The sequence below is a fragment of the Silene latifolia genome, chromosome X (assembly GCF_048544455.1).
Source record: "Silene latifolia isolate original U9 population chromosome X, ASM4854445v1, whole genome shotgun sequence".
Taxonomy (NCBI): domain Eukaryota; kingdom Viridiplantae; phylum Streptophyta; class Magnoliopsida; order Caryophyllales; family Caryophyllaceae; genus Silene; species Silene latifolia.
The window spans coordinates 36,769,476-36,797,263 of NC_133537.1; the positions used below are offsets into that span (position 1 = coordinate 36,769,476).

At 40.6% G+C, this 27,788-nt stretch overlaps 2 protein-coding genes across 4 annotated transcripts; one reads left to right on the forward strand and one right to left on the reverse strand.

The window, feature by feature from the left end:
- The first annotated feature begins 6,851 nt into the window (after positions 1-6,851).
- On the forward strand, positions 6,852-12,575 carry LOC141623230 (uncharacterized). Of its 2 annotated transcripts, none has more exons than XM_074439312.1 (2): positions 6,852-10,391; positions 11,702-12,575. In XM_074439312.1, the coding sequence occupies exon 1, from the start codon at positions 7,661-7,663 to the stop codon at positions 10,379-10,381; it is 2,721 nt and encodes a 906-aa protein (XP_074295413.1). In that variant the 5' UTR covers positions 6,852-7,660; the 3' UTR covers positions 10,382-10,391; positions 11,702-12,575. The 2 variants fall into 2 exon arrangements, with proteins under 2 accessions (XP_074295413.1, XP_074295412.1); XM_074439311.1 differs by lacking the exon at positions 11,702-12,575 and adding an exon at positions 10,665-11,098.
- LOC141623231 (uncharacterized) lies at positions 11,399-22,173 on the reverse strand. Of its 2 annotated transcripts, none has more exons than XM_074439314.1 (5): positions 21,751-22,173; positions 20,896-21,379; positions 13,731-13,932; positions 12,249-12,659; positions 11,399-11,917 (listed from the first exon to the last, which is right to left on the reverse strand). In XM_074439314.1, the coding sequence occupies exons 1-5, from the start codon at positions 21,947-21,949 to the stop codon at positions 11,495-11,497; spliced, it is 1,719 nt and encodes a 572-aa protein (XP_074295415.1). In that variant the 5' UTR covers positions 21,950-22,173; the 3' UTR covers positions 11,399-11,494. The 2 variants fall into 2 exon arrangements, with proteins under 2 accessions (XP_074295415.1, XP_074295414.1); XM_074439313.1 differs by having other exon boundaries at positions 20,896-21,397.
- Positions 22,174-27,788: the final 5,615 nt, after the last annotated feature.

Sequence of the window (27,788 nt, forward strand, 5' to 3'; positions counted from 1 at the left end):
TATTCGGCAGGGAATGCTCCTACTTTTTGAATCGGATGCATTACTGGGTTCTTGGCACCTGTGGCCATTCTGAATAGGATATGGAACTTAAAGAAGCCTCTTCTTCTTTCCTTGCACTTGCTGAGCCCTGCCTTATTTCAGTAATGGAGGCTACTAGAGGGTCTGCAAAAGATATTGGTGATCCCTCTTCTATGATGCATACTAATGACAAGGGGAAGGGCGTGGCTTCTGAGGATAAAGGGATTTATGATTGTCAGGAATTGTTCCTCGCTAAATATAGATGCAACTCTGATGGTTTATGGGGCATGGCTGAGTGGAACTATGTGTCGGAGACTCTGGAGAATGGAAATCATGATTTAATAGCTGTGATTAAGAAAAGAAAAAGCTCGTCACAACCCGATCCCTCTACTATTCAGGAAGGTGTGCTCCTCTCTGTGAGGTGTGCGAAGGCATACCTTTCTCAGCTAGCTAAGAAGGCTTGTGTTATGGAGGTCATGGGAGTGTCTTTTGAACTAAATGATACTGCTAGTTCTGCTCACACTGATGTAATGAAGAAGAATCATGGCTTCTGTATTAATATTGAAGACTTGGAGGTTTCAAACTTAATTGATGCTGAAGCTGATGATGCTGGGAATGATGACTTGGGAGTTGTGGAGGTAGGCCCTATTCAACTTCCTCGTTCCCAATGATAGGATTGGCTTGGAATTGTAGGGGTCTTAATGACACGCTCTCCCCTACAATTCCTAAACTAAGAGCGTTATAAGTATTAATAAGTATAAGTTTTTATTTCTAGCAGAAACTAAGTGTAATGTAGGCCATGTAAGCTCCTTGTTTCGACCTTTTGGTTTTGATGAGTCTGTCGGGGTTAATGCTACCAGAGCTTCTGGTGGGTTGTGGGTAGGATGGAAAAAGGGTCCGCGATTTACTTGGTGTAATAATAGGAAGGAAAATAAAAGATTATATGAGTGCCTTGATAAGGCTCTTAGATCAAAGGATTGGCTACTACACTTCCCAAATACCGGAGTTAAGCACTACCCTATCCAACTATCTGATCACACCCTGATTGAGCTTTATCTTCATCTCATCAAATGGTCTTTCAAGAAACCTTATAAGCTAGAGCCTTGGAATTTGGAAAATGAGGAATGCATCCTTCTTATCCAGGATACATGGAACATACACATTGAAGGCTCTCCTTCTTTTCATCTCATGAGAAAACTTACCAAGGTTAGAACAGAACTGAAATACTGGTCAATTGAAAAGAGATTACAGTGATAAGAGATGGGATGATTTTGACGAAAAATTGGAGGCTGCTATGAATGTGGCTATAACTGAAGGAAATGAAGATCTCTATAATAAGGTACATGGAGATCTTAAGGAATTTGCTGCTGCTGCCGTGTTGTTTTGGAGACAAAGAGCAAAGATTAAATGGAACATTTATGGTGATACATGTACAAAATACTTATTTAATTGGGTAAAGGGTCGTTCGGGACATAATTTTATTATGGGAATTAAGGCAAATGACAATACTTGGACCTTTGATGAGAAGCAAGTTAGTGATCTCTTCTTTAATCATTTTTACAACATCTTCAACTTGGAGGCCGTGGCTGAGGATGACATCGAGGCGGAGTTAGATGAGGAGTTTGCTCTTAATAACCTCCTTTTAAATGTTGATGTTAGAGTGAAGGATGACAACGTTGACTTTCTTAGGAAACCGTTTTCTGTCAAAGATGTAAGACACGCTACTTTTTAATTGGGTGCGCTAAAATCACCGGGGCCTGATGGAATTCCTGCTGCATTCTTTCAAAGATGTTGGCATTTCGTCAAGGATGACGTTACTAAGGCGGTTCTCGCTGCACTAAATTCAGGTTTTATTGCAGGAGAAATGAATCGAACCTTTATTACTCTTATTCCCAAATGTGAGAATCCAGAGTTAGTGGAAGATTATCGACCTATTAGTCTTTGCAATGTTATTATGAAAATTATTACTAAGTGCATTGCTAATAGACTCGCAAGGGTGATGAACTATCTTGTAGAGGACTATCAAAATGCCTTTGTGCCTGGTCGGAATATTAGTGATAATATTCTTCTTGCATATGAAGTTATCCATAACATTCACACCCATAAAAAAGGTCGACATGGTAGATTTGCGTTTAAGGCTGACATGAGCAAAGCTTATGACAGGGTTAGATGGAAGTTTCTTTCTGGTACACTAAGGTGTTTGGGTTTTCTCGAGTCTCTGGTTAAGCTCATTTTGAATTGTGTGTCGACGGTCTCGTATGAAGTTCTTTTTAATGGAGCCCCGCTAAAACAATTTAGACCCAAGTGCGGCTTACGGTAGGGGGACTCCTTATCGCCTTATCTCTTTGTTCTTTGCATGGAAGTTTTGTCGCGAAATATTTCTGCTGCCACTCGTAATAACAAGCTACATGGTATCAAGTTAAGTCGGTCCTCTCCACCTCTCTCGCATCTTTTCTTTGCCGATGATTGCATCTTTTTCTTGATGGACAAAAAGGATGCCTTCAGTCAACTAGATTCTATTCTCAAAGGTTTCTGTAAGGCTTCCGGTCAAATGATTAATTATAGCAAGTCAGGTATTATTTTCAGTCCTAATACTTCTATTCATCGTGCATCTGACATGCTTAAAATTCTAAATATCCGAAATAATAAGGGAATTGGTAAGTACTTGGGTATTTCGACTGATTTTGAAAGCTCGAAGAAGGATATTTTTTCAGCGCTTGTTGACGGTGTTAAAAAAACGAATATCTTCTTGGAATGGGAATTTTTTGTTACCAGCTGGGCGACTTACGCTGATCTCCTCGGTCTTGTCCACCATTTCTAATTACTTCCTATCGGTGTTCAAAATATCGGTAAGTGTGGCAAAGAGAATTAATTCCCTTTTGTCACATTTCTGGTGGGAGGATTGAGATCGTCTAAGACTGTGCACTGGTGTAATTTTAATTTCCTAACTTTGCCTAAAAGAAGAGGTGGTCCTGGGATTAGGAATGCCTCTTGCCTTAATCAGGCGTTACTCGCTAAGCATGCTTGGAAGTTGGTTAGTAACAAGGAATCACTCTTCGGGAAGATTGCTCGGGATAAAGTTCTTCCTCCTTCCTTTGGGCCGGAGAATATAACCACCAAGCAAAATTCAAACCTTTCATGGGGATGTAGAAGCGTGGCTCTGGGACTCAAACTCATTCTTCCGAACTGTGCCTGGAAAGTGGGTTACTATTCTAACCTCAGCATCTGGAACACATGTTGGGTGAATGGGGAGACACCTATTATGAATCCTAATCTGACTCTGTCGCAAGCCATGTCTGCTATAAATCTCAAGGTTAAGGATTTAATCCTAGTTTCGGGAGAGTGGGACTCGGATCTTATTTATGATCTGTTTGGTGATTTTTAGTCCTCCATCCTGTGTATTTCACAATCTAATGATAAAATTTATTGGAAGCATTCGACATCTCGAGTTTACTCGGTTAAAAGTGGTTATGGGATTGCACTTGAGGATCATTTGAATAAGACATGTAGAGAAAAGGATTTAGATAGAGCTAGTAGATTATGTGTTGCTTTCTGTAGGAAGAAGTTATGGAAACTTCCTGGGCCTCAGACGTGGAAAGTCTTGATCTGGAGAATTATTACTAATTTTATCTCGAATGGAACGACGTTTCTGAAAAGAGACATCAGTGTAGACCCCTACTGTCGCTTCTGTTATGGTAATGACTGCCTGGAGACAGTGAATCATCTGTTCCGCGATTGTGCAGTTGTCACACGGATTTGGGCTGCTTCTAGTCTTGGAATACGAACTCGTAACGATAGTCATGTGGATATCGGTGATTGGATAGTTAATTCGATTAACTATCTTTCGGGGGTTGATAACGGGGACCGGCTGATTATTCACTTCCTCGCCATCATTTGGAGCATTTGGTGCAATAGAAACAACCTTGTCTTTAGAGACTACAAGTTTTCTCCTGATGCTTTTTTCAAGATGCAATCACGGATAGCTGTCGATGCGATTGCTGCGACTGAGTCTTCTCTTGGGAGGCCAAGACTTGATGATTATAGTATACATCTACCGTTTAATGAAGTACGTGAGAAACTTAAGGAGTGTGCATCCCCATTTATCTGATTGGCACGGGCCATGGATGTAATACAATTAGGGTAAAAGTGGATGCCAGTTGGAGGAACTCTTTAAGATCAGCAGCGGGTTGGGTGGCGTATGATTCGGCTGTCACTGTTATTTATGAAGGTGGTAAAGGGTTCTGGTCTGAATCTGCGTTACATGCGGGAGCAAAAGGTATCCGTGAAGCACTTCTTTGGGCTAGGACTAATGGTTTTCTTCATTTGGACGTGTTTTCCGACTGCCTACAGATCTTATTCCAGATCACGAGAGTGGAGAATGGACACCACTTGACTCAAGGAATCCTTCTAGACGTCGAAGCTTGCTTTTCTTTTTTTCACTGTCTTAGTTTTAGTTTCATCCCTAGAAACCTTAATTCAGTGGCCCATCGACTGGCTAAACGGGCCATGGTTATGTAAGAAGGGTTTCCTTTACCGCTGCCAAAAAAAAAATATATTTATCACAAAACATATCCTAAACAAATGAATTGTGAGTGAGAAAGTAAAATATCACATGTTTTAGAAATTCTTCAAAGTCCGAGCAAAAAAAAAAAAGAAAAAAAAATAATATTGTATAAATCAAATCTTAAAATAAAATATCAGATTTAAAGACTCAACCGATATTTAAAATCCGGAGATAAAAACAATTTAACCATTTGTATTTCGGTCCGATTTTTTCTCCCCACCCCCTAGAGGCCTAGACCCTAGACTCCCTAGAGTAGTACATACATGCACAAGAATGCAACATAGTCGATATACTTTGGCGAAATTGCGGAAGTCAAAATACAAAGATAGAGAATGCAGAGAAAAAGAGAGGTCAAACAACAAAGAAAAAAACAGAAATTCAGAGATTATAGTACACAACTACAAACATGACACATACTACAGTAGTATAGACACTAGAGTAATCACATAGACTATAGACAGAGCAATATTGTTACAATAGGTCTTGGTATAGACGGGTGGGGCGAACAGACGGGTAAAGACTTCTAATAAAATGGGTAGGAGGGACAAGGTGGGGCACCCCCATGTGCTTTTCACTTTATGGCAAATGAGTATTTTGTGAGGGGAAATGGTATCCGTCTATACGTATAGACGGATAGTGCCCGTCTATAATGAGAATTTGTGATATTGTTATTGTTATCGTAGGTCTTCCCTAAATAAGACGAATATATCAATCAATATTAATCAATACTATATATATTCCCTCCAATTCACAATAAACCTCCTATTTTATTTTGGCACAAAAATTAAAAAAACATACTACCCCACCATATAATTAAATTTGGACCACACAAATACACTACCCCACCATACAATTAAATTTGAACCACACAAACACTTACCAAAGAAGGAAATAGGGAAGTTATTGTGAATAACCGAAAAAGAAAATAGGGAGTTTTATTGTGAATTGGAGGGAGTATATATTCCAGAACAAAAAGGGAGAGGGGACAAGGTGAGGCACCCCCATGTGCTTCCCGCTCACCTCTCAATGGGTATTTTGTGAGAGGAAACGGTATCCGTCACAAGCTTGTGACGGATATCGCCCGTCTTCAATGAGATTTTGTAATTCCGGAAACTAACGGACTTTAATGTAATTAAATAAATCTATACAACTTAATTATACTATATTATATCACTGTGTGATAGACCCGACCAAAGGATTTCAATGTAAATATTATATAGTTTTGGTTGAAGTTTAAACTTAGAAAATATCAAAATATGGTAATTTTCCTTAAAATAAACATGTTCCACTTATGTTATTAATTAGTATCATTATATAATTATACTATTATTTAACATACACAAATATAATATAAGTAGGTTATATTTTGGAAACTATTAAAAGGTAAATAAACCAAGTTAGATTTTTAAAAGATATAATATTCTATAATTATTTTGATTTGATTTAATAGATATATAATATTTTATATAAATATATAACCTCTTAAAATTGTATGGTCAAATAGTAAAAGTAAAAGTAATTATGTTAGTAGTGAAAATAATTATACTAACATTGGATATAATTCGTACCAAAAAAAAACATTGGATATAATAATATGTTAGTAATCACTCATTTGAATAGTCAAAGTATATTAGCAAGGGGAGTAGTGAATTTATCAATATTCATGCGGCAGTAGTGAAAATAACAATAATTACAGCGGGAATAGTGAAATTAACCGTAGTAATAACGAATGTAATAAAAGTAACAATACTAATAACAAAAGAAAACATATATGAACAGTTAGCTAACTAATTGATTTAAGTAAAATATTAATAGCGGGAGTAATGAATTTGTCTCATAATTTATTTCACCGTAATTTTAAGATAAGACATAGAAAAATATATTAAAGATAAATTTATGAGTTATGCAACTTTAAAGTAGTTTTATTAAATTAAAAATAAATTTTAATGGTAAATAGAAATAGCCCGAGCGTAGCCGGACACTAATACTAGTTTGTCTTAAGGATAAAATGAAGTAAGTATCATCTTACTTGCATTGATGAATTTTTTTTTTTGCTAATCTTAGTACATTTTCTTCCTGTCTTATACTCCCACCGTTCAAGTGCTATGTTTACACTTCCTTTATTTTTCCCTTACAAAATAATGGAAGTGTAAACATCTCACCGGAACGAAGGAAGTAGTATATGATATTTGATCCGTCTTAAAATTAGATATATCTGTTTTAATTGAGAATTTGAGTATATTGTTATATGGGTAGGTACGTAAAAGTTTTGAAGTCATTGATTGAAAGCACGTCAATACTTTCTCTTCTCTCTGTTGACCTCTAACTCCCACACTTTTATCCCTTTTTTTCTTTATTATTTCCTTCTGTTCGCCATCCCAAAAAACAATAAATCTAAAATTTTCAACTCCCCAAATTCCAATTAATTTTAGAAACACAAATTTTCACTCCCAATTTTATACTCATAATAAAGTCAAAATCTGGACTTAGTTCTTATTTTTCCCTAATTTGCCCCCTTTCCCTTCTCTTCATTTCTTGATAAATTAGGGTTTTTTTACCTTAGTTTGTTCAATTTTTTTAGTGGGATCTGGTGTTATAAAGTTCTACTCTTGATTTAAGTTAATGGGTATTGATTAATCAGCTTAATCAACTTAATCAAGCTGATTGTTCACCATTTTTCTGCTGTATCAAAGTCAAATGTGAAAAAAATTGTGTTTTTTTTGGGTCAAAATTGGACCTTTTATATTTTATTTAATTTATTATTATGACATTTTTGTGGGTTTGATCTGATTCAAAGAAAAACCAATCACTTTGGTTATAATCCAATATTTTGTGGTCCTATATGTGTTTTTTTTTGGGTTTTTCTATGATATTCCCCTTTTTTGGAGCTTAGAATCTCTATGATTCTATGTATGTTGGATACTTTGGTAAAGCAAGGTTCAATTTAACCAAAGTTTGAAGCTTTTTATAATTTTATTTTGTTGAATTTGAATCCCAACTTTCCCCTTTTTTTGTGGGTTGTTCTTTGTTGGAAGTGATTTGGGGATTAATTAGCTTAATTTGGGGCAATTAGTTCTGATGCATATCTCATTATGGAAACCAATTTCACACTGTGTTGCATTGATTATTGACAAAAAAGGAAGGAGAAGAGATGGAGGCTCTGAATTAGGCGAAGAAAGTCGAAAAAACACTTCAAATTTGAGGAAATTACAGGAGACTAAGCTTAGAGAAGCTCTTGAAGAAGCTTCTGAAGATGGGTCTCTTCTTAAATCCACATTAGATAATGATAATGAGGGTAACCCTAACAAAGATGAGGGTTTGGGTCGATCTCGGTCGCTTGCTAGGCTTCAAGCCCTTAAGGAATTCCTCAGAGCTACTGCTTTGGCTGCTGAGCGCACTTTCGAGTCCGAAGACGCCATCCCTGCTCTTAATGAGGCATTTTCTAAGTTCCTGACAATGTATCCAAAGTATCAGTCTTCTGAGAGAATTGATCAGCTAAGGTTGGATGAGTATGGGCACCTTACTGGTCCTGGTGCTAAGGTATGTCTTGATTACTGTGGATTCGGGCTTTTTTCGCATCTTCAGACCTTATATTATTGGGATACTTCCAGTTTTAGTTTGTCTGAAATGTCTGCTAATTTGAGTAATCATGTACTGTATGGTGCTGCTGAAAAAGGGACTGTTGAGCATGATATTAAGGCTAGAATTATGGATTATTTGAATATACCTGAGAATGAGTATGGCATTGTTTTTACTGTTAGTAGAGGGTCTGCTTTTAAGTTGCTAGCTGAAGCGTACCCTTTCGAAACCAACAAGAAGTTGTTAACAATGTTTGATCATGAGAGTCAATCTGTGAATTGGATGGCTCAACAAGCTAAAGAGAAAGGGGCTAAAAGTTATAGTGCCTGGTTTAAGTGGCCTACTCTTAAACCATGTTCAGCTGATCTTAGGAAGCAAATTTCGAACAAAAAGAAGAGGAAGAAGGATGCTGCAACTGGTCTTTTTGTTTTCCCTGTTCAGTCTCGAGTCACGGGTTCCAAGTACTCGTATCAATGGATGGCTTTGGCACAGCAAAACCATTGGCATGTGTTATTGGATGCCGGTGCTTTAGGTCCCAAGGACATGGATTCTCTTGGGTTGTCGTTATTTCGGCCTGATTTTATAATCACATCATTTTATAGGGTGTTTGGGTTTGATCCTAGTGGGTTTGGGTGTCTTCTTATAAAAAAATCTGTGCTGGCAACCCTTAATAACCAATCTGGGGTCAACGGTACCGGAATGGTCAAGATCACCCCGGTGTTTCCACAGTATTTAGGGGGCGATTCAATTGATGGTCTCGATGGACTGGTTGGGACAGGGGATTTTGATGCTGAAGAAAATGGGGATGTAAAGCCCGACACGCATAAGGGATCACAGATGCCAGCTTTCTCAGGTGCCTATACCTCTGCTCAGGTGAGGGATGTGTTCGAAACTGAAATGGAACACGATAACAGTTCCGACAGAGATGGTGCTAGCACGGTCTTTGAGGAGACCGAGAGCATCTCTGTGGGGGAGGTGATGAAGAGCCCTATTTTCAGCGAGGACGAATCATCTGACAACTCGTTTTGGATTGACCTTGGCCAAAGCCCCATGAATTCTGAAAATGTAGGCCACTTAGAGAGGCAGAGATCCACACCTTCGCCGCCCTTGTGGTTCACTGGGAAGAAAAACACTAAGAGGCTCTCCTCAAAGACAGTGGTTAACATGTCTAGGAGCCCTGTGTATGATGACCAGCATATGCTATCATTTGATGCTGCAGTTCAGTCGGTTTCACGTGGTATGGAGAATGTCTACGAGATTGATGAGGACATACGGCCTGCTCATGAGATTGAAGAAGAGTATGAAGATGAGAGGCCAAAGGATGGCGTTTCCTCGTCACATGGTATGACCTTGGGAGGTTGTTCAGAGACAAAAGAAAGTGCTATAAGACGTGAAACAGAAGGCGAATTTAGGCTACTCGGAAGGAGGGACGGGAATAGATTTGGTGGTGGGAGAGTTGTATGCTTTGAAGAAGAAGATCATGGTAGCAAAGGAAGAAGAGTCTCTTTTAGCACGGAAGACAACCACAGAGAGCAGGAGAGAGAGCAGGAGAGTCATACAGTGGAGGTAGCAGGAGAAACTTCTGCTAGAAATATTGATGACTATCAGTATAGTGATGATGATTACGGAGATGATCAAGATTCCGATAGGAGAGAACCCGAGATAATTTGCCGGCATCTGGATCATATAAACATGTTGGGTCTCAATAGAACTACTTCTAGATTGCGATTTTTAATCAATTGGCTTGTCACCTCCCTACTTCAACTAAGGTTCCCTGGCCAGGATGAAAAAAGCACGTTGCCGCTAGTCCAAATATATGGCCCTAAAATTAAATACGAAAGGGGTGCTTCCGTGGCATTCAATGTAAGAAGCAAAAACCGGGGTTTAATCAATCCGGAAGTAGTCCAAAGGCTAGCGGAAGCAAATGGTGTGTGTCTTGGAGTTGGCATACTAAGCCATATAAGAATCATGGATGGGGCTGGGCCTTCTAGTGGGGAAGTGAACATCGCAGATACCACGCTGTGCAAGCCGATGTCAAATGGCCGGTTTGATGGGAAGAGTGGGTTTTTCAGGGTGGAGGTTGTCACGGCTTCTCTTAGCTTCTTATCAGACTTTGAGGACGTGTACAAGTTGTGGGCATTTGTTGCAAAGTTCCTTAACCCGGCCTTTACGCGAGAGACTGGTCTTCCAACTGTTGAAGAAGAAGGTTCAGAGACGTGACATCTTACAAGTGAGTCCCCCACCTTTTTCTTCTTGTTACCGCGCAATGGAATATAGTGAATTTGTGGATATTTTACTCCACATATGATGATGGCTTGTGACATCTCTTATTGGTTCATTTTGTAACATCTTTGGACTTTGAGAATCATTTCGTATTGTTTTCTTCTGTAACATCTCCGAACTCTTAAATTGCCATCGTAAATTTGATTGTCTTTTGGTTTCTCCTTATGTTCGAAGAAATCTCAAGTATTTGAATTTCGTATTGATGATTTGTTTTTTTCAGATCATAGCAAGTTGGTAGCCATTCATTTTGGATTTTACCCCCTACAGTATGTTCTATTGTTTTCTGACAGTTTACATGAATGTTGTGCTAAACTTGAATTACTTGATACTTGAGCATATTTAATCATAAGCGTTGCGAATAAAGTGAATGTTTTGTTAGTTACTCGTACTACTTACTAGTGTGTTGTTGATGAAGGAACTTGGTCAGATCTTGCCCAATCTGTGATCATCAATGTAGATCTGCTGTCCTATATTCTGGACCTTGGAGGTCTATTTTCATTTGCAAATTCTTGTATGAGTTAGTTAGTTTTACAATAATTTATTGTAACTTGTAAGACCACCTTACCCGAATTTTTTTAAGTAATCCCTTGAATATTTTTTAGCAAGCCTGAAAAAGACATTTAGTTGGTTAATAACCATTTTTTTTGGAGACCATTTTATTGTTGATAGCAATCCCTTTTCTGTAGACTGTAGTGAACCATATCATATAAATAGCGACCGTTTCCCATGTTTTAACGACTCTTGAATTCCAATTCTTAAATGGGCTTACACACTGTCATTAGTAATTTAGTATATATGTCTCGACTCCTTGAACTATAATTAATGGTCAATTTGGTGTTCTCTGCTCTATAGTATATACCACTTGAATTAGCATCCTTGACCTGAAGACCACTAGAGATGATGGTATGAATGTATTGATGCATCCTTCTAGTTATCGATAGACAAGTGACATCTTTGATAACAGATTAGCTAGCAATTGACCAGAACATCATTTATTATTATTCATGCAACAAACTACAAGTAATGGAAGTGAACTCTGATAGACTGAATCTAGATAATGAAGGGCAAGTCAATGTGGCGCAAGTCGTGTGGAGCTTGCCCTTGCCGCGGATACTTGGGCAGCAAGGAAGCAATGTACGTCGCCTTGTCGATATATGAGGCATACTTGTTTGTTAAGCATTCATCTTCAGAGCCAAAGGTTGCATTGTTGTTGTCTTTGACTTGCTTATAATTGTACCTCAACTTGAGCTTTTGCAGGAACTTAGTGTTGTACTTTCCGTCAAGGACTTGTTTGAAAGTCTTGTCATTCAAGTTCCAATTGCCATTTCCCCAGTCTAGATCATACAGTGGAAGAAACTGATGTCCATAATGCGCCACAAACTTGACTGCTTCTAACACAAATTCAAATTCTTCTCTGGACATATAATATGGAAAGTTAATCCTTGTCCATGCAGGCTTCACTCCTTGGTAACCCTGTTAATGGATTACAAATTCTGATATGAGACAGTGTCTTATGATAAGATTTATCTTGAGGTTGACCCATAATATGGGTTATTAGGTAATGGGCGGATAATTTAACTGAATTAGGTAGGTTAGGCCTCCTGTTAAATTAATTTGAGTTTTACTCTGATGAGAGTAATTGGTTTGTGTTTATAAATGCGGCTGATACTACTGCAGACAAAATATGTTGTAAAACCTTGGTAAGTCAATACTCAATACCATAGAGGGAGGCATGCACTCTAGACGTCGAGACAGTTTATTGCTGATGTTAAAATTAATATAAACACCCAAGTTGAGAGATTACCTGCAGGATTGATGATCTGAAAGCTAGAGATTCAGCCTTGTCAATATTAAGCAAGTAGTGGCCATAGGGACCAGCACAAGAACACCCTCCTCTGGCTTGAATCCCAAACAAGTCATTAAGCAATTTGGCTACGAATCGGCCATGAAGAGGCTTTCGATTTGTGGTTGGATATACGAGAAAGGATAAGACAGAAATACGATCCACCGGAGCAAGAGGCCCTAGGATATGTATATTGCTGTAGTTTCCCAGTGTTTCGAGGGCAGTTGACATGTAGTAAGATTCCTGATTCGTAATCGTTTTATAACCAACGTATTCTTTGATCCAGAATGCTAATGCTGCTCTCACTGTTTGAATTATCTGTGGTGTTCCTGCATTTTCCCTTTCTTCTATGCTTTCCAAGTATACTGTGTCCTGTTGCCAAAAGTAAATTTGAGTGGAAATCAACAGAGTTTTGGTCTCGTTTTTTTTTTTTTTTTTTTTTTTTTTTTTTTTTTTTAAGGAAAGGAAACTAGGTTAATCGAATTAACCTATAACATCCTCGCGGATGAAACGGTAAAAGAAAGCCGACGGCGTTCGAATTACCAAGAGAGTCGAGACAACAAAGGCCAAAGAAAAGACTTTCTCGGAGAGAGTCGGAAACAAGAAACTGCCCAAAAAGAAGGAAGAACGAAAGCAAAGATCCAGTCCTCAAAGAAAGCAAATTAAGTACACTAACTAAAATTTGTCAAAAAGACAAGGAAATTAATTCCAGATCTCAAATTTGGAAACTTCAAGAAATAACATTTTTAATCTCAAAACTTCCGTCTTGGCCATAATTAGTAACAAAAAGTTGAAACCAATCCAGCAAATCAACACCGTGGTTTGCATTATTTTGCTACAATTCATACATGAGATTAAATCTCAAAAAAAATTCTCTTACAAATCTTCATAAATCAACAATGCTTTTGTGGATTTATAAGGTTCATTGTTGAATATTGCTAATAATTTCTTGATTTAAACCTCCCTTAACTAAGACATTAGACTGAAAAAGTTCTCCTAGGCTAAAATGGAGAGCAATTTAAAGTCGAGTCATTAGGAAGGAGAAAATCAAGAAATAAGACTGAAAATTTTTCTATTAAAAGACTAAAGATCTACCTAATCACGAAGAATCTAGAAGAATATGATCATGATAAATAATAGTTGAAGAAAAAGATGGAGAAGAGAGTTAGGGAAGGAGAAAAGAAAATTGAAAGATTGAATTATTAGTTGCAAATATAGGTCCTAGACAGGGACCGAACTGATATCAACAAATGAATATGAATCCATGTTCCTAATAACCGGCAACAACGGAGTAGTTTTTTTAAAGAAAATACTTGAGCAAACCATACACGGACCCAAGATGACCAAACTGATATGAACCAAATACGAACATACCTGAAGCAACTAAACCAGCTTAAAATTGAATGGAGGCAAGAAGAATATGAAGGAAAAATGGAGAAGTACCTCTTCACTGAAGCAATTGACATAAGAGACAGTTCCACCTCCACAAGTAGAGGGAGGGTAATTGTTGAGTTGATATAGTTTCTTGTTCATTAGTAGTATCCCTGGACTTCCTGGTCCTCCGATAAATTTGTGTGGACTAATGAACACTGCATCGTATCCATCTAATTCTCCCGATTTCATGTCGATTTTCACATAAGGTCCACTGTCACATCATTACATGGGATCACAATCGTAGGCGTTTTAAGCTTCTTGTTCATAAGAATCATAACTAATAAAGTCCATTTCACAATATAATAAGCACAATTAAATCCATGCGATGATAGACGACACATTAGTCCCTTTCAACCTTAGAAACACAACCCAGAGGTACTTGCTACAAATCCCATTTGACATTAAATTGACAATCTGATAGAAATTTCACCTATAAACCCAGAGGTACTTGCTACAAATTGACAATAGGGATTTGTCCTCCGTTTTATTTGCTGGAAGCGGTATTGTAGAGGTACCTCTGGGTTGATTCAATCCTCTTTTTATGGTTCATTTCTGATGGTCCGTTTCTAAGTTCACACCCATTTCACATTTCACATCATATTTAAGGAATACTCTTTCTGTTAGTCATTAGAATATTCTAGTATATTTTCGCCTTGATCGCTACTCTTTCCATCTTTCATGTAATTATTTACTTTCCTTTTTTCTTGTATAGTTTAGGTAAATAGGTTATTTCGTATTCCATAATTCATGTATGTATGCAACTATAAATATTGTACCTCATTGATGAATAATATCAACGCATTCAAAATCATTCTTCTCCATTCTTACATGGTATCGAGCTTGTAAGATCCGTCATACTCATTCACAATCAATTTTTTTTCGGTCTCCCCCTCAACCGTCATTCCCATGGCTCCTCATGGCACTACAATTCCCAATCCCAACGATCCCAAATCTTCCTTCCTCGATGTCAATCTCTCCCAATGCAAAGAACTTACCCCCCCTCACCTACTTCAATTGGAAAACTCAAATATCCAACATCCTCTTTGGCTATGACCTTCTCAAATTCGTGGATGGCACACATCCCGCTCCTCCTCCAACCATTACCAATGACGACAAAACAACCAAACCCAACCCCGTTCTTAACTCCTGGCAACGCCAGGATCGACTTCTCCTTGGTGCCCTCATCGGCACGTTACCCACCAACATTGCATCCCTCCTCACCAACGCCACCACCTCTCGTGAAGCGTGGCTCATCCTTGCTAACACTTATGCCAATCCATCACGAGGCCATATCCTCCAAGTTAAAGACACACTCGACTCCCTTTCCAAAGGAAATCTCTCCATCTCCGACTATATGACCCAAATCAAAACCTACACCGACAAATTAGCCGCTCTTGGCAAGCCTATGGATGCCGAAGACATCATCGCCAAGGTTCTTCGTGGTCTCGATAACTCCTATCAATCCGTTATCGATGCTATAAGAGCCCGTGATACAACCATATCCTTTGACTCACTCCATGAAAAACTTATTAACCATGAACTCACCATTAAACAAACAACACCACCAACATCTTACCCAGTCACGGCTCTGGCTGCCCAAACCCGTCCTCAGTACAACCGTTCCTCTAATCGCTCCACTGCCCAACCACCCCTCCTCCCCACACCCGACTCTCCTACCACACCCGAGACCCAAACTCCTTTCAAAGGCTGTTGCCAATATTGCAAACATCCAGGCCATTACCTCACTATATGTCGAAAATTCAAGCGAGATTTTCCAACCCTCACCATCCCTGACCTTCCCTTCCCACCACCTCGTAACAACAACAACAACAATCGACAACCCGCCCACCCACAGGTCCACACGGCTGCTGCCTCTATGCCCTCCACCTCCCGTCCATGGATCGTTGACAGTGGTGCTAGTCACCACATCACCAATTGGCTCTTTCACGCTTTCCACTGCCACCTCAAAATTAAAATTTTGCAATGTTTTACATGTTCCTCGTATTTCTCGTAAAAAATTTTCTGTCGCTCAATTTTGTCGTGATAATAATGCTAAAACTGAATTTTCTTCCTCTTCGTTTCTTACTAAGGACATCAACGCGAATCAAGTGCTACTTCAAGGAAATCTTGAAGACGGCGTCTATCTTTGGCATCCTCCCTCACCGCAAGTCCACATTGGTCTTCTCGCTCCTTCACTCGCATGACACCATAGATTAGGACACCCGTCCAAAACTATTTTATCTTATTTACGTACTAATTATTCTTTAAAAATTCCGTCTCTAGATTACTCTAATTATAATGCTTGCGATATAAATAAAAGTCACAAATTAGTATTTTCTGAGTCCTCTTTTCATACTACCGCTCCCCTTGAATTACTCTTTTCTGATGTTTGGACCTCTCCTATTTTATCTCATGATGGTTTTAAATATTATGTCATCTTTGTTGATCATTTTACGAAGTATATACGGTTCTATCCCCTCAAAAAGTCCCCTCAAAAAGAAATCTGACACTTCCTCTATTTTTCATCGCTTTAAAGCCCTTGTCGAAAAATTTTTTTTATCGACCAATTAAACAATTTTTTTCTGATAACGGTGGCGAATTTATCAAACTCACTCCGTCCCTGTCCATCAACGACATCACACACATGACCTCCCCTCCACATACCCCAGAACATAATGGGTATGTTGAACGGCGTCATCGACACATTGTCGAAACTGGGCTCTCCCTCCTCTCTCACGCCCGTCTACCCCTTGAATTCTGGCCTCACGCTTTTACTACCGCGGTGTATCTTATCAATCGTCTTCCCACACACCTACCTTGTCCAATAGCTCTCCCTACTTCAAACTGTTTCAAACCCCTCCAAATTACATCAAATTACGAAGCTTCGGATGTTTATGCTATCCGTGGCTTCGTCCATACGCCTCTCACAAACTCGTCCCTCGCTCCTCTCCATGCATCTTTGTGGGATACTCTGTAATACCCGCCCTTTTTAGAGACCCGTTGACCATCTTTGACCGACCTTGGGAGCAGTAATGGTCCTTGGAAGTGCGTACCAAAGTTATTCTGTGTTGTGAGTTAGGGGTGGTACTCGATAGAGTAGAGGCTACTCGATCGAGAGCTTGGATACTCGATCGAGTAGGGGCCACTCGATCGAGTAGATGGGCCACTCGATCGAGTAACGTCTTTTCAGCGAGGGTTTATAATCGCGTTTTGTTAAATCCGCAAATCATTTCCGCCTCATTTCTTCAGATCTTTAGGTCGCATCTTTCCCCTTCCCTTCACCATATAACCTCCATGGAAGCCTTTGAAGGTCCTTGTACCTTAGGAGAGCATAGCTTGAGTCGGGTAGCGGTCCTTTGCCAGGTTTCCTCTTGTAGGTGTTGCTTGATTGCTGGGTGCGTGTGTTGGCATGGAATCGTGGCAGTCGCGTAAAGGTAGGTTCGCCTACTCAGTTCCTGTGGATGGTCTAGTGTGTCGGTTGTTGTGTCGTGGTTGTTGTGTTGTTGTTATGTTGTGTGGCATCGTATATGCGGTAATCGGTTGGTGTATACAGTTTGTTGGTTGTTGTTGTATTGCAGCTGTTTGTGATTGTTTGTCTCTGGTTCTCGAGGTACATCCTCGGCTGAGTGGAGTCACTTGCGGGAGTGGCTTCACGCCCTAGTTTCGCCCTCCGTGGAACCCGCCACGGGAGGGGATGTGCACATTAATGGGACAAGGTTATCGCTCGGTATGATGAGCGGGGCTTAGGTGGGAACGGGTGCGGTCCCCCACTGGCAGGGCTGGTCCAGTGGACAATCGGTGACGGAGATTGATTGGAGTGGGTGTGATTGTGTGTGACTGGTTGTGTTTGTATTGTGTTGGTAATTGTTGTTGGTTTACGTTGTGTCCTGTCTCAGTTACTGACCTTGTGTGGTTGTCTTGTTTGTTTATGTGTCTGCCGTGATCCCTTATGGTGAGCAGTCAGTCTTAGCAGGTGTTGATATGGTGGATAGCTGGAGTCCTGGCGGGGATGAGTCTTCAAGAGTTCTGATAGTGATAGCGTGTAGCTGACGAGTTGTATCTTTATTTTGTTAGTTGGTTATAACGCTTGTAAAATAACTATAATTGTTCTTTTATCGACTTTTGATGATTACTTACCTCGGGCAACCGAGATGGTAACGCCCTTATATGCTAAGGAAGGTCTAGTTAAGGCTTCTCGGTATATGGGGGTGTTACATACTCCGCCTCACAAAGTGCCTATCACTGCCTCGACCCTACCTCTAACCGCATCTATACATCTCGACACGTCAAATTTGTCGAAGACGTGTTTCCTTTTCCCACACTCACAAACACTACTCCCCATCCTGATTATACCTCCACCCGCTGGTGTAATATCGTGCTCCCCATCCTCTCTCCTGCCACCGATGACCCTGCCCTATCCCCTACACCATCCACCACCCCCACAGCCGCTCCAAACGTCACACGTACCCCAACCAGTCCCCCTATCACTTCTGCTTCCCCTGCTTCCTCTCCCACATCCACCCCTGTCGACACTCCTACTACTCATGTCGACACTCCTGCTGCTCCTGAAACCGCCACAGGTACCCCAACCAGTCCCCCTATCACTGGGCCGGTGATAAGGACCATTTTGTTTCTACCTCTGGTTATATTATTTATCTTGGTCGAAATCCTATCACTTGGTCCTCTCGTAAGCAACGTGCCTTGGCTCTATCCACCACTAAAGCTGAATTTCGTGCCATTGCCGACACTACTGCTGACATTGAATGGGTTCATGCTCTTCTTACTGACCTCGGCATTTCGTCGTCTGCTCCTCTTGTGCTCTACTGCGATAACTTAAGTGCGACTCATTACTCTGCCAATCCAGTTTTTCACTCTCGAATGAAACATGTTGCTATAGCCTTTCACTTCGTTCGTGAACGCATTGCCTCTCAGAAGCTTCGGGTTCAACACATTGCTAGCTCTGATCAGCTTGCTGACCTCCTTACGAAGCCCTTACCTCGTCCGCGTTTTACTTCCTTATGCTCCAAGATTGGTCTATCCTCAGGATCGTCCATCTTACGGGGGCGTGTTAGTCATTAGAATATTCTAGTATATTTTCGCCTTGATCGCTACTCTTTCCATCTTTCATGTAATTATTTACTTTCCTTTTTTCTTGTATAGTTTAGGTAAATAGGTTATTTCGTATTCCATAATTCATGTATGTATGCAACTATAAATATTGTACCTCATTGATGAATAATATCAACACATTCAAAATCATTTTTCTCCATTCTTACACTTTCAAGATTATCAATGCCTCTTTTTAGGAAGAGTAGAATCCATTGACAGTGGAAGCAGGGTCCATTTTATATGAACAATGGAAGAAAAATAGAGGATATAATCGGTAGGAAACGTAATAGGGAGTGAATGAGTTAAGGCTGCGATGGAAAATGGTTATATATATAAGGGGCATTTAGAAGAGTACTAATTTTTGGATTAAGGCGTTGATGTTGTTGTAGAAGAGTACTAATTCTTTTTCTTATTTAAAATGGTTTTAAGCTTGAAAAAGATCTAAAGCAACCCCTCCGGATCAGTAATGAGTATTAATTAGTGTAAGAGACGTGTTTTTTTTTATTTGTTTCACATTTACGAGGGCCTTAAGAGAGACTTACTATTAGCCGTAGAGGTTAGAAGGAAAGAAAAAAGGGAGTCGGAATAGAATGAAACTAGTATTGGTGCCCGGCTTCGCCCGGGCTACCTCTACTTACCATTAATTTTTTTTCATTAAATAAAATTATTTAAAGTTGCATAAGACATAAACTTATCATTAATATATTTTCCTATGACATATCCTAAAATTACGATGAAATTTTTTGAGACCAGTTCACTACTCCCGCTATTAATATTTTACTCGTATTAATAAAACAATAGTAATAACATTTCACTACTATCCCGTAATCATTGTTACTTTCACTACCTTCGCCGTAGTTATTGTTACTGTCACTACTGCCGCATTAGTATTGATAATTTCACTACTCCCGTCGTAATTATTATTAGTTTCACTATTATTATTAGTTTCACTATTGCCGCGTTAATATTGATTATTTCACTACTCCCATTGTTGTTTCTACCACTTTCACTAATCTCGCTGATAATATATTTATATAAATATATTACATATATGCATTAAATCAAATCGAACCAATTATGCAATATTATATATTATGTAATCTAACTTGAATTATTTATAAGCCTACTTATATTACATTTTTGTATGTTAAATAATTAACATCTCTATACATCTAATAAACTATAAGTTTAATAAAATTGCATAGATTTTAAATTTAATATATAATTTTAAATTTAATATATAATTTTATGATGATAATAATTAATAGAATAAGTGTACATGTTTATACTAATTAATTATTTTATTTTAAGGAAATTGACCATCTTCTAGTCTTCTATAAAAATTTAGGAAAATTACCAAACATCTTCTTTCTTTTAGTCTCCTTAAAATTGACCATCTTAATTAATTATTTTATTTTAAGGTAATTGACCATGTTTTAGTCTCTTACAAATATTTAGGAAAATTACTAAGCTTCTATATAATTTAATTTTAACCCAAACTATATAATATTTGCATTGAGATCCCTTAATCTACTCATCACGGTCTTAGTGATTTAAACTATATAGTATAATTAATTTGTATAACTTTCTTTAATTACATGGAAGTCCCTTGGTTTCTAGATTTAATATATAGTATTGATTGATAAGCAGATTATATAGTGTAGGAAGGGAATCACTGGCCCATTTCAGCAGTACGAGTCATACACTCATACTGCAGAAGAAGGGAATTGGAAATGAAATATCTTCGAAGGTTGTGTTTCTAAGGTTGAAAGGGACTAATGTGAACAATGATGGGTGTTTAAGAAGTTACTTTTAATTTATCTCATCGTGTTCCACCTAGTTTTATTAAAAGAAACAATACAATTAGACCCGTCAAAACTTTACTCGACCCAGTTTTTCACGGTCAATGATCCGTAAATCTTGACTTGCACCCGATTAACCAGAACCCGAAATGACACATTATTTTTAGGGTTAAAACCCAACCGAGCCCGTATGATCCGGTCTGGGACCTGACTCGCCCAACCCATTAAACGAGTGTAAATACAATACATAGAGATAGACTCACCTTGTTGCAAAATCAAAGCAAGCAAAAGCTCCATGTTGATGAAGCAACCTTGCAAGGGCTCGAGTATCCGCTACAATACCTGTGACATTGCTACAAGCTGAGAAGGAGCCTAACATGGGGCTGTTGCTACATTCATAATGTTGGAGTTGTGCCTTAAGTGCCTTGATATCAACGGAGCCATTTTCTGTTAAACCAATCTCGACGACATCAGCTAGGCTCTGTCGCCAGGAGAGGATGTTCGAGTGGTGCTCGTAAGGCCCCACAAAAACCACCCAATTTTGTTCGTCATGTAGGAGTTTAGACACCCTGGCTTTAAGAGTTGGTGCTATTGCAATTCCCATGACTTCTTGAAGCTTTTTTATTGCACCCGTGGATCCGGAACCGCAGAATAAAATTGCATCCTCTTTTTTTCCTCTTAGGCAGCTTTTGATGTATTGACTTGCTTCTTCTACCATTTTTGTACTATGTTGTCCCACATAGCTGTCTGTTGTATGGGTATTACCTTACACAAATGAATTACAAATTCATGAGAACTAACAAAAACAGTACTTTACATTTGTTTGCTACAAAACACGGGAAATTTAATTTCTCTAAAATGGCCAGATAAAGCCGTATTTCCTCCAGTCCAATTGATTGTTTTACACCTCCTTATACAAGGACATTTTGAAAAACGTAAACAACCTATTATTGAAACAAAACGAGTAATTTAGCAAAAAAAAAAAAAAAAAAAGATCCGTGTTTAACCCGACTAATATGGTATATAAATAAAGTAGTACCGAGTATATTTTGTTTAATTGTACACATAATATATGTGCATTAAACAAAATATATACTAGGGGGTAGTTGATATAGTACCATAGAAAGGAAGGAGAGTAGTAAGTAAGTAATCTTCAATGAAACGAAGAGAGCGAGCGGTGGCAGTAGCATCAGCATACGTGACTCTCCGTCTTCCGAAGGGTGAGTCGAATTCAGCCCAGCCACCGATGATATGTGATCTAACCCAACTCACTTTCTTTTCCGGGGACAACTCATCATCCATCTTAGGCACTTCCATTTGCTTCTTCCTTGCTCTCTTAATTTCTGTGCACTATCTTAATACGTGTTCGCCAACTTTAGTTATCATTACTGAGTATAACTTTGGTGTCTTAAAACAGTAACGATGCAAGGGAGTTTGATCAAACTTGGTGATTAATTTCTTTTGATGGAAGCGTGTTATGTAGTGGACGTTATTTTGACAAACAATAATTATTAGAGTCACAATCAGATCCGACAAACAGGTCATTTGGTTTCGATCACATAATTTTGAGCCGTGTCGTTATTTTTTAATTTTGTATCTTTATATTTTCACAGAATATATTCATGAAACATGTGAACTGATGTGGCTAAGTTAGGCAATTAGGTTAGTGGACAGGGTTCATTTGTAGTATCAACTTTACAACTGCATTCATATTTCATACATGATACATGGGGATATCACCAGTTTACATAATTGAAAGCAGACATTGCCAACAACACAGGCCGGTGAGGCCTCACCCGTGCTATAGGGCTCAAGAAACACGTATTAATAACTGTGGCGTGATAACTGATTTGGGAGGAGGATCCACTGAATTAGAAAGGAGCAATGCAAGTTTCCTGACACAATCAATTGCTTAACTTGGGATATTATTGGCTTAGACTCGGAGTTTATATTGCACTTGAGTCTTGACCATTATGAATTTTCTTATGGGGATAAATATTACAACTGCCGGAATCCAAGGCGTGATGATGCTTAATGGAGGTTTCTTTCGCCTTCCTAAACCCTTATGGAGGTACCCTATGTAATACATTGCATTCCACAAGTATGCCAATCAAGGGTTCTTTAAAAATGAATTTATGGGATTGAGATTTCATAATGGTCAAGTCGGAAGTCCAGCGATAATCACCAGAGATGAGGTGTTGAGGGATGTGTGTCAAGTTGAAATGGGATACTCCAAATGGGCTGATCTTGGAATTTTGTTGGGTATGGTGGTGGTTTATAGGCTTATTTTTTTCGGATTAGTCAAGTTTTCTGAAAAGATTAAGCCTCTTGTTGCATACCTTGGGCATCTTCTCAACAACATCTCACCCGAGTTTATTTATGCTACGCAGATTCATTTCCTCTTGTATATTTTTAGTAAATGCTTTCTAGTTTAGGATAGTCTTAGTTAAGCTTTTCTTTCCATAAATAGTTATATTGTTATTCTACACTAATTTTGTAATTTCAATGTCTCCTGCTACCAGGATGTAAATATCCCTCTTTAGGGAGTACTAGTCAATCAAAAATCTAATTCCTACCAAGTTGCCTTCTTATTGCTTGTTGTTGCTTTCTTGTGAACGACTCTTGCCTTCACTTCACTAACAAGCCTAGGGGTGTTCACCGGTCCAAAACCGGACCGGACCGGACCACACCGGATAAACCCGCGGACCGGATAACCACATATCCCAAGACCGCGGACCGGACCGGTTAGAAGGGGACCCGGACCGGACCGGACCGGACCGGAACCCTTTAGGTCCGGGTTTTTCCGGGTTTGGACCGGACCGGTACTAATTTATAAGGCAAATTTAATTTTTTTTTTAATTTGCACCGGACCGGAGACCGGTCACCATATTTTTCGGGACCCGGAGACCGGACCGGTATGTATCCGGTCTGGACCGGACCGGACCGGTCGGTCCGGGTCGGTCCGGTTTGCCGGTCCGGACCACTTTTTGTTCACCCCTAAACAAGCCCGTGTGTGTCGATCGAGACTAGGATTCCGACACCCACAACCCGAGACCGATTACGAATGCACTAGTTCTTGACAAACACTAGTGCTTGACGCTTTCGCTTGCATTCTTGTCGAGTGTTTAGACAAGGGTGTGCGTCACGCCCCGACTCAAAGTTTCGGACCGTGACATTTGGTATCAGAGCCCGGTCTCCTTGACGGGCTGCTATATATGATGGCATCAAAGGCGGTAGATCCGAGTGGGAACAAAAATGACACTAAGGCCAGAGTGGCGGCTTTAGAGAGATTGATGGACGTTTGGAGAGTACTCACCAAGTAGTTGATGAGACGGTAAAGCGGCATGATGCCCGCTTCGAGGCCGTAGACGAGTCCATAAAGAGGCACGAGAGCCGCCTTGTGGCCGTCGAAGAGGCGATTCCGAAAGAGTATAACTCGGATGTGGGTTATCTCTATGAAAAAGTCGAGCAACTCGAGAACATGTGCAATACCTTGATGAAAATGGCCGCGGACGGGAGTTTTGGTTGAACTCCTAAGGTGAAGCCGCCTACACCCCTCAAGTATAGTGGGGTGAGAGATTCGAAAGAAGTCGATAACTTCATCTTCGACATGGAACAATACTTCCGAGTGAGCGCGCTCGACGAAGGTCTAAAGGTCAACACCGCGAGTATGTACCTAACGGATGACGCTAAACAATGGTGGCGCTCGAAACATGCCGAGATCGAGGCAGGGACCATTAGGCTAGAGTCATGGGACAATTTCAAGCAACTCTTCAAGGAGCAATTCTACCCGGAGAACACTAATTTCCTAGCTCGAAGGAAATTAAAGAACTTGAAACATACAGGCTCGATTCGTGATTATGTGAAAGCGTATTCGGCTTGTATGTTGGAGATAGCGGACATGACCGAGAAGGATCGGGTGTTTCAGTTTATTGATGGCTTGAAGGAGTGGGCTCAGCGAGAAATCATGCGCGGCGACGAGTCCCCTCTCGGCTGCGATGACAGCGGCTGAAAGGCTAGTTGACTATTACCCGGAGCGCGAAGCCTCCCAGAAGAAGGGATTCACTGCAACGGGCAGAAGCAACCAAAGGTTTGGAGGGACGACTTCACAAGCAAGACCTCCCTCTACGGGTAATAGTCGGTTCCGTCCCGGAGGTGATAATAGGAGATGGGGTCCGGCGAATTCTACTCCAACCTCTTCTAAGGGTAGTAATTATGAAGCGTCGACTGCTAGGAAGCCGTTCGCATGCTTCCTTTATAAAGGACCGCACCGAATGTCTAAGTGCCCTCACCAGGGGGAGTTCAACACCCTCAAGAAGAATTTGTCCAAGATGTCGGTAGAATAGAATCCCGAGGGGATAGACCAGGATGCAGAGGGGTGCGATGATGATGAGGCCAGTGAGCAAGGAGAAATGGCTCGAATGGGAGCAGTCCACATGATGTGCTCAATGCGCAAGGGCGCTGAGCGCTTAGAGACCAAGTCCACGGAACTGATGTACGTGGAGATAAACGTCAATGGGAAGGCTACCCGAGCTATAACAGATACAGGGGCCTCCCATAATTTCGTCACGCCCGACGAAGCGAAGAGACTCGGAATGAAGTTGAACCGAGAAGGAGGAAGCATGAAAGCTGTAAATTCCAAGGCCTTGCCGATTTAGGGTGTGGCTAGAGAAGTGGTGATCAAGATGGGCGAATGGACGGGGAAGCTCGACTTCACCAGCGTCCCGATGGATGAGTTTAAGATCGTCCTCGGCATGGATTTTCTGAAGCGAACCCCGACCTTTCTGGCGCCACACAATGGCACTTTAATAATGGTGGGATCAAAACCATGTCTTGTGAAAGCTGTTGAAGCTGACCGAAAGCAAAAGAGGCCACTCCTCTCGGCAATGCAGTTGAAGAGGGGACTTCAAAAGCGAGAGCCTACATACTTGTGTACCGTTTCCATCAAAGAAGACACCCTTGCTGAATGCGTGGAACCACAAGTAGAGAAGGTGCTAGAAGACAATAAGGACTTGATGCCTGATCAGTTACCTATAAGTGTGCCACTCCGACGTTCGGTAGACCATCAAATTGAATTACTCCCGGGCACAAGACCTCCCGCTCGAGGGCCATATCGGATGGCGCGTCCCGAACTAGCGGAACTACGAAGAAAGATAGACGATCTGATTCGCTCGGGGTCGATACGACCTTCCAAAGCTCCATATGGAGCCCCTGTGCTCTTCCATAAGAAACAGGATGATAGTATGAGATTGTGTATCGACTACAGGGCTCTGAACAAGCTGACGGTGAGGAACCGCTACCCCATCCCATTGGTAGCGGATTTGTTCGATCAATTACAAGGCGTTGTATACTTCACCAAGCTCGACCTGAGATCTGGTTATCATCAAGTTCGAATTGCCGAAAGAGATGAGCCGAAGACAGCTTGTGTGACGAGGTATGGGTCATTCGAATGGTTGGTCATGCCCTTTGTCTTGACGAACGCACCTGCAACGTTTTGTACGTTGATGAACCATGTTTTCCACGAGTACCTGGACAAATTCGTGATGGTATATCTGGACGATATCATTGTATATAGTCGCTCATTGGCTGAACACGTAAAACACTTGGAGTTGGTGTTCGCGAAGCTACAAGAGAACCACCTATTCGTGAAAAGAGAAAAATGTGAATTTGCCCAACCCGAAGTGAATTTCCTTGGTCACATAGTGGGCAAAGGCAAACTGAAGATGGATCCGAAGAAGATTGCCGCTATTAAGGACTGGGGAACCCCAAGGAGTGTGTCTGAGCTCCGCTCTTTCTTGGGGCTCGCAAACTACTATCGAAGAATCATCCGAGCGTACTCGAAAATTGCTGCCCCGCTCACCGACTTGATGAAGAAGGATAATAAGTGGGAGTGGTCTGTCGACAAGAAGAGGGCCTTTGAGAAGCTCAAGGAAGCGGTGGTACAGGAGCCGGTCTTGGCGTTGCCGGATATCACGAAGCCTTTTGAAGTTGAGACGGATGCATCTGATTACGCCCTCGGGGGGGGGGGGGGGGGGTGCTACTCCAAGAGGGTCACCCAGTGGCTTTCGAGAGCAGAAAGTTTAATGGAGTCGAGACTCGTTATGCGGTACAAGAGAAGGAACTCCTAGCTATTGTTCATTACTTGCAGGGATGGAGGCACTATCTCTTGGGATCGAAGTTCGTTGTCAAGACTGACAATACCGCAACATCTCACTTCTTGGCTCAGCCCAAGCTGAACAGCCAACAAGCTAGATGGTAAGAATTGTTGGCAGAGTTCGATGTGGAATTCGCTTACAGACCAGGAGCCGCGAACAGAGTCGCTGATGCCCTCAGCCGAAGATGTGATTTGGCCACATTGCACACGATTGCTCATTTGTTTACCACCACAGTGGCTACCGATATTCAGGCTAAGGTGAAAGAGCACCTCGACCAGGACCCGGTGGCAAGGAATCTGAAACAATTAGCCATCGAAGGGAAGACTCGCAAATTTTGGATGGAGGATGGCCGCTTGTTCACGAAGGGACATCGGATCTCTGTTCCAAAAGCGGCAGGGCTACGAAAGATTCTCTTGCAAGAGTGCCACGATACATTGTGGGCATGTCATTGTAGATACCTCATTTCTGCATCTCCCGCAAGCCACCCGGTGATGATTGGGCCGCATGTTTGGTACACAGAACGATATATGACAATTCGTAAGTTTAACGTCAAGTGATAGCTCATACACTTGTGTCTATCCCTTGATCATCATCTACGCGCCATTAAGGTCGTTTTGACAGTAATTAGAGTTCATTTGGAGTCCGTGTCAAAAACCGTCTTCATTTTCTAATAAACCGTTAAAATGCCGAGTCGGAATATTCTGGAATATTCCGAATATTTCTATTCCATATTTCAATCTTTTAATCTTTTGGCAAAATATATTCCGAAATTATATTTTAAATAATAAGGAAGTTGAGATCTACCGCGATTCCATAACAGAAACGCGGAAAATCTTTCTTCCGCAGGAGGAAACTCTTGGGGAAAGGACGCAGCACCTGCCGCGCCTCTTCCAAGAGCCGCAGTTGCTGCTGCGCCTCTTCCCCAACTCCTTTCTGCGTATTTTAAGATCTTTTCGAGATTTATTTCCAAAGTATTACCGAAACCCTAATTCCTCCGTGTG